The sequence below is a fragment of the Trichechus manatus genome, unplaced genomic scaffold (assembly GCF_000243295.1).
Source record: "Trichechus manatus latirostris isolate Lorelei unplaced genomic scaffold, TriManLat1.0 scaffold00001, whole genome shotgun sequence".
Lineage (NCBI taxonomy): Eukaryota > Metazoa > Chordata > Mammalia > Sirenia > Trichechidae > Trichechus > Trichechus manatus.
The window spans coordinates 8,308,836-8,316,449 of record NW_004443937.1 but is presented as its reverse complement, the minus strand read 5'-3'; the positions used below and the strand labels follow the sequence as shown (position 1 = coordinate 8,316,449).

The window sequence follows — 7,614 nt, the reverse complement described above, 5'->3', positions numbered from 1 at the left end:
TTTTGTGAAAATACACATAGCCAAAGATACGCCATTTCAAAAATTTTTTTTTACATACACATTTAAGTGACATTGACTACGCTCTTCTGGGATTGCGTTTTTATTTTGACTCTGCTGTAGTCTTTTTTTTTTTTAAAAAAAAAACTTCTCATTTTATTTCACAGGTAATGAATGCAGCTGTCTAAGGAAGACTTTGTCCTGCAAGACTAAATCCCCTGAAATCAGAGTTTAGAAATACTGACTTGGGAGAGTGATCTGCAGGGTCACCATCACTGTTACTAGGGCTGGGAGGGAGGCAGGAACTGTCATTCCACATTAGAAACAAGGAAACTGAGCCTCAGAAAAGTGACTTGGACAATATTGCCCAGCTAGAAAGGGACAGAGCCAGGGTCTGAATGCAGGTCTTCTAAGGCTATCATTACATTCTGCTGCCTGCTGGAGCCAACTCCCTGTGACCTTGGGGCTCAGTTTCTCTGTAAAGTAAGAGTGCTGGCCTACATTGTCTCTCAGCACCCTTCCCGCTGACATGCCCTCTAAGTCTGCAGCCTGCGCTCTCTCCAACTACATTCAGGTGAGTGGGGAACATTGGAGCTACAGGGACAGCTGCAGGCCCACCCTGAGGTTTACTCGTGACCTTCTGGGCTCTGGGCCAGCCTTTCTTGAAAGGGAAACGTGCAGACCTTGGGGACAGAAATTAGTTCCCTTGTGTTGGAACTGCTGCCACTGCCAATATCACCAACTAAAAGAAGCTGTTGTGTGTGTGTGTGTGTGTGTGTGTGTGTGTGTGTGTGGTGGGGGTGGGGGACAACAAAGCAAAAATGCAAACCAAGGGGGTAAAAAAGCCCAACTACCAGGAAAGCAAAAGGGGAGATTCCTTGTAGGTAAACATTACTCCCTCCAACTCCTACCTCAACCACAGGAGGTGGGAGGAAGAGGAGAAGCTAGGATTTATTTTTCCCTACATATCATAAAAACCCAAACCCCGTAACCTTCGAGTCGATTTGGACTCACAGCGACCCTATAGGACAGAGTAGAACTGCCCCACAGAGTTTCCAAGGAGCGGCTGGTGGATTCGAACTGCCGATCTTTTGATTAGCAGCCGAGCTCTTAACCACTGCGCCACCATAGGATTACACAAAAAATTTTTTTTCTCTAATAAAATTTTAATTAGCGTCACCGAGTAAATCACCAATGCAAATACTTTATAGCAGCTTTTAAGAGTGGATTTGAGGATGCGATTCTGTTAGCTTAAAATTTATTTCCAATTGTTTCATTTTCTGTGTAGTCTTGGAATTTAATGAATTTTCCCCGGATGGGAGACGAAAACAGTGAGGGAAAGAAAGAATCTGGGTAAATATAGACAGACCGCTGCTCACCTTTTGAACTCCGGGGTTGAGGTCCTTAGCCACCTTTGCCATCTTCTGGGTTGGAGAAAGAGCGCCGGGCTTCTCAGACAGAGGCACGAGGGCGCGCAGCCGGGACGGAGGCGGCTGAATGGCCAAGTTTTCCGGCCGCAAGGGGAGCTCTGAGCGAAGCCGGACGCGCCTAGGCCTCTTTAATTGGAGAGCGGGACTCCCTCTAAAACCTCGCCAGCCAATCCCAGAGGGTGCTCGCGCTTGGCCAGCCAATCCCAGCGAGAGGCTCTCCCTCCACCACCCCCCACCCCCATCCCCTGAGTGGCTCTGTGGCCAGCCGAGCGCAGCACCGCCCTGACGTAAGTGCTGCCGCGACCCCTGCCCGGGTGGCTCACATCTGTCCCTCCGCGAGCGGCAGGAATCCGTCCCCACGCCCTTCTCCTTTAAAGGAAAGAGGCAGAGGGTGGGGCGCGCGGCTGCGTGGTCGCGCTCCATTCAGGTCAAAAGGGAGAGTGATCAAATGGGAAGGTTGGGGTATTTTTAGTGAGCTGGGTCCAAAAATAAATCCTGAGCTGCGTTCCCCTGCCCACCCTTTCTGCTTTGTCGTAGCGGGGCGAGGCAGGTGGCTTGCGGAAGCGTTGACTCAACCAGCTAACTTCTCCCAAACCTGCCCAAGTTCTCTAGTCGCCAGAGAGGAGATGCAATTCCTGGAGATGATGTGTAAACTAAATTGAAGGAGGCTTTAAGGAGGAAAAAGGCTCCAATAGGCGAAAAAGGCGAGAAAGCCCTAGAATGCGACCTGCAACCCCTCCCTCAAGTAAGTACCAAGGAGTTATGATCCCAGTGTGATGGATTTGTTAATTTAACGTTTATAAACTATTAAACTGCCTTCTCATAACTTGATTTAACATAAATCCTCCCAATTGAATGAGGAAGAGAATACTGTCCTGATTTTATAGATGCCAAGATGTACACGTCCCTCCCGTGGACTGCTGGTAAGCTCTTCACACACATTTTCTCATTTCTCTTACACAGTCTCTCATAATCACCTCGTTGTTGTTAGCTGCCATTGAGTTGGCCCCAAACACATGGTGACCCCATTTACAACAGAATGAAATGCTGCCGGGTCCTCCTCCATCCCCATGATCAGCTTCAGGTCGGATAGTTGGGATCCACAGGGTTTTCACTGGCTGATTTTTGGAAGTAGATCACCAGGCCTTTCTTCCCTAGTCCATCTTAGTTTGGAAGCTCTGCTGAAACCTGTTCAGTATCAGAGCAACATGCAAACCTCCACTGACAGACAGATGGTGGCTGTGCATGAGGTACATTGGCTGGAATCGAACTTGGGTCTCTTGCATGGAAGGCAAGAATCTACCACTGAATGCCACTGCCCCCTGAGGAAAAGAATACTGTCCTGATTTAATATATGCCAGGATATACGTCATCACTCCTATGAACCAACTACTGAGCTCTTCACACTCATTTCTCATTTCTCTCACACAATCCCTCATAATCACCTCAGGTTATTATTAGGCTATTATTATTTTCCTCCCATTTTATAGATGAAGAGATAGATCAGAGAGGGTCACTGGCCCAAGGCTGAACTCCTCAGCAAGTCTTAACACCTGAGAGAGTGAGATCGAGAACTCGTCTGGGGAGAAGAGCCACAACTTAAGAAGGTAGGAAATGAGCATTTTTGAGATAAATTGGGTCATACTGGCCTGGACAAGTGAGATCACATCTGTGGACTTCTCAAATCCTTGGGATGAAGTGTGCTTGCAACATATGATGTAAAAACTTGTATAAGAAAGTCAGCCAGGCCTTCCCTTGTTATGCCAGGTGGTTGGCCTGTAAATCTACACCTTTGTTTTGACCAAGTTCCTCAGACTTGGGTTCCCAGAGGCATTTTGTTTTTCTGGCCCAGACAGAGGATTAAGCACAAGCCTCATTTATCTTGCAGAGAATACTCCTCTGTCTGCCATGAGATTTTCGTCCTGTAACCCACTCTGGCAGTGCCCCCTGCCAGAAACCAGGGCTCAGGTGGGCTAAAATAAAAACTCAGTGACAGGGAGACTGAAGAGTGGTCTCAAAGTACATCATTGTGGACTGATGGCGGGGGGGATGGGGCTGTTCAAGTCACATTCTACAACTTTCTTATTGGAAGCTTTTTTCTCTCTAACAACTTTCTTATTGGAAGCTTTTTTCTCTCCAAATCCTTCTCCAAGTTAGTTCTTAATACATCATCATCTCCAGTAATCTCAAATGTTGACCAACAATCCCAAATTGTGATTCCTTTGTCACATTTCTGGAAAGGGCTTTCAGTTTGTGATTCCCCTTTTCTAAGACAAGGGGTGGCCTTTTTCCTCTTTCATGAATTTCTGCTATAATTGATGTTTGTCTTGCTCCCAGCTATATGCTCAGCACCTAGAGTGTGATAGATGCTCCATATGCATTTGTTGAATGAGTGAATGTTGGGTTCTGACATTTAATCAGCAGGGAGCAGGCAAGGTGAGTGTCGTAGTTTCTTAGTGTTGCTGTACCAAAGATACCACAAACTGGGTGGCTTATTAGAACAGAAATGTATTATCTCATCGTTCTGAAGGCTGGGAGTCTGAGGTCAGGGTGACGGCTGTGTTGATACCTTCTGAGGTGTTGAGGGAGAAACTGTTCCACACCTCCCTCTCTCCTACCTTCTGGTAGCTCCAGGTGCTGCTTGGCTTACAGCTGCAGTGTCTCATATGGTGTTCCCTCTGTGTCCCTGTCTCTGTTCCCTTTTATAAGGACACGAGTCATATAAGACTAGGACCTCCCTACTGCAGTATGGAGCCCTGGTGGCACAGTGGTTAAAGCACTCGGCTGTGACCTGAAAGGTCAGTGGTTCGAACCCAACAGCTGCTCCATGGGAGAAAGACATGGCAGTCTGCTTTCGTAAAGATTTACAGCCTTGGAAACCCTAAAGGACAGTTCTGTTCTGTCCTATAGGGTTGCTATGAGTCGAAATCGACTCTGTTGCAGTGGTTTTTTTGGTACTCCAGTATGACCTCCTGTCACCTAACTGATAACATCGCAAAGACCTTATTTCCGAACAAGGTCACATTGACAGATACTGGTGGTTAGGACTTCATCGTATTTTTGGGGACAAAATTCAACCCATAACAGTGGGAATAGGGAGAAAGGAAATAATGCCACACCCTGTCCCGGTTGTTCATACTCCCAGATGGGCTGGATGATAAACCAGTATGTAAATCAACAGTGGCCGACAGAAGCCTGGACTGGGAGAGGCTTCTAGGTGAAAAGCCCTTTTAGTAGCAAATCCTAGGAACAATACAGTGCTAAACTCAGATGTCCTGCCAGACGCCTTAATATTTTAGCGCTATGGGAGCAGAAGCCAGGAGAATAACAAAGGCGAGCTTTATTCCTTTCAAAATCAGCAAAAGCCTTTCCAGTGAAGTCATTTCCCACTCTTCGCAGCCACCCTCCTTGCCTCATCTTGAGAAATCATTATTCCCCTGATTAATCGTAACTTTATTAACTGTAACACTGTTTATCTCTAACCACAGGGTCCCCTTCTCCCCTCATTATTTTTACCCTTGGCCCCAGGTACAATTAAAACAAACAAAAAAAAACCGAAAAAAAAAAAAAAAAAACAAACAAACCCCAAAACGCATTGCCTTTGAATAGATTCTGACTCATAGAGACCCTATAGTACCGAGTAGAACTGCCCCATAGCCCCATAGGGTTTCCAAGGAGTGGCTGGTGGATTCAAACTGCCAATCTTTTGGTTAGCAGCCGAGCTCTTAACCACTGCGCCACCAGGGCTCCAACGAATAATTAAGCACACAGATATTTGACAGTTCCTCACAATGTGAGAATGAGGAGCTAATGCTTGGGGTGGCCCATTCCCTCATTTCTGGAAAAGGACCTGTTGTATGCAGAGAGGTGATCATCCTACTCCCTGCTAGAGCTTTCTCTCCTCTTAGCTGATGCTGCTGACTCAGACCTTTAATCTCTAGTCATGACCCAAACATTCGGGGGGCCTGTAGTCAGAGACTTGACTGGACATCTGGACAGACAATTACAAATTGGGACTGTTCTGGAAAACAAGGGAAATCTGGTCATTGCCCCTCAGCCTCATTCCAGTTCTGTGGTCCTCTTAGCCTCTCCAGAAGAAAAAGGGATATCTTTTCCAGAGTGGTACATCAGAGAGATCTGATTTTCCCAAGCTTCACTGCTTGTGGTGGTGGGGATTATTCGATGCGTTCGTTCATCCTTCAAGCAGTTTTGGGGGCACCTGCCTTAAGCCAAGTACTTGGGGACATCTAGGTAAATAAAAGGATCCATACCCTTCAAGAACTTGCTGGTCTAATAACTAAAACTGGGGCTTGCTGGTTGACAAAACTCTTACCTTACTTGAACTTCAAGATAACCACTCTGGGAGAAAATAGAGATTCAGAACAGTCAATGGCCTTGTACAAGGTCACACAGCTATTAAGTGGCAGAGCTGAAATTTGAATTGAGGACTTCTAACTCTAGATTGGGAGTTCCTGGGTAGCACAAATAGTTAAGGGCTCAACTATTAGCTTAAAGGTTGGCAGTTTGAACCTACCCAGAGGCGCCTTGGAAGACAGGCCTAGTGATTGGCTTCCAAAAGTTCACAGCCTTGAAAACTCTGTGAAGCAGTTCTACTCTGCACACATGGGGTTGCCATGAGTCAGAACTGACTTGACGGCAACTAACAACAACTACAACTCCAGACTAGGGGCACTGGTGGTTTAGTAGCATAATTTTCACCTTCCATGTGGGAGACTGAGGTTCAATTCCTGGCCAATGCACCTCATACACAGCCTCCGCCCATCATCCGAGGAGGCTGGCATGTTGCTGTGATGCTGAACAGGTTTTAGCGGAGCTTCCTGACTGAGACAGACTAGGAAAAAAGGCCTGGTAATCTACTTCCAAAAATCAGCCAGTGAAAACTCTATTGGTCACAATGATCCAGTCTGCAACTAATCATGAGGATGGTGCAGGACTGGGCAGTGTTTCATTCCATTGTGCGTAGGTTCCCCATGAGTTGGGGCTGACTCAATGGCAGCTAACAAAAGCAGCTCTAGATTGTGTCCTTTCAACTGTACTTCACTGCCTCCCATAATGACTGTCAAGGATTTGTTACAGGAAAAAGAGGACAGCACTTTGAGATGATGTTGTTGTTGTTGTCATTATCACTGTTGGTCTGAACTGAGATTTTTGACTCTGAGACTCACGCTTTTTTTTGTAGTTCACTTATTCATTAATTCACTCATCCATTCAACAAATATTTCTTTGACAATGACTATGGGTTAGGCTTTGAGCTGAGGATACAATGGTGAATAAATCAGGGAAGGTCCCTGCCCTCACACAGCTTCTATTCTAGTGAGGTTGGTGACAGGTATTGAACAGGTGAACAAATAATTAGATAAGACAATTAAGGATGACAATGAGTGCTAAGGAGGAAAAAAATGGAGGGAAGAGGGAAAGAGTCACTAGAAGGTGGCCCTTAGGTCAGGTGGCCCAGGGAGGCTTGATTGAAGAGGTGACAGTGGAGCTGAAGGAGAATGAGCCAACTATGAGGAGAGTCACCATGGAAAGGACATTCCAGGAGGATGGAATCACAAATGCAAAGGTCCTGAGGTGGGTGAGGCATTGGTACATCTGAGAGAGCAGTAAGGTCAGTGTGACTGGAGGGTAATGAGGGACAGGGAGGATGGCATGAGGTGACTGAGAGAGATAGACTGGATAAGATCACATTGGGCCCCGTAAACCACACTTAAACTAGAGTTTAATTTCTGTTCTGACAACAATGGGAGGTTGTAGATCATGCTGTCCAACTGAAATAGAATGTGAGCCATGTATATGATTTTAAAATTCATGATTGTTGTTGGATGCCTTTGAGTGATTTTGACTTACAGCGACCCCATGTGACAGAGTGGAACTGCCCCATAGGCTTTTCTAGGCTGTAATCAGCAGTTCAAATCCACCAGCCGCTCCTTGGAAACCTTATGGGGTGGTTCTGCTCTGTCCTCTAGGGTCACTATGGGTCAGAATCGACTTGACGGAATCTTTACAGGAGCAGATTGCCAGCTCTTTCTCCCTCAGAGCCGCTGGGTGGATTTGAACCATCAGTCTTTCTGTTAGCAGCCTCGCACTTGACCGTTGAGCCACCAGGACTCTGAAACATGAAATTTTTATAGTATATGCAAAATGTTGTCATTTCCATATGTAATCA

At 46.3% G+C, this 7,614-nt stretch overlaps 1 protein-coding gene across 2 annotated transcripts in view; it reads right to left on the bottom strand.

The window, feature by feature from the left end:
- The window catches only part of LMCD1 (LIM and cysteine rich domains 1), an 80,520-nt gene extending 78,995 nt beyond the window's left edge, over positions 1 to 1,525 (bottom strand). The window contains exon 1 of one of the 2 annotated variants that reach the window (XM_004368289.2): positions 1,377 to 1,525. In XM_004368289.2, the coding sequence (XP_004368346.1) occupies positions 1,377 to 1,418 (42 nt within the window). In that variant the 5' untranslated portion in view covers positions 1,419 to 1,525. The remainder of the gene's footprint in view (positions 1 to 1,376) is intronic. The other variant, XM_004368290.2, reaches the window with a different exon arrangement.
- Between the last annotated feature and the right edge of the window lie 6,089 nt (positions 1,526 to 7,614).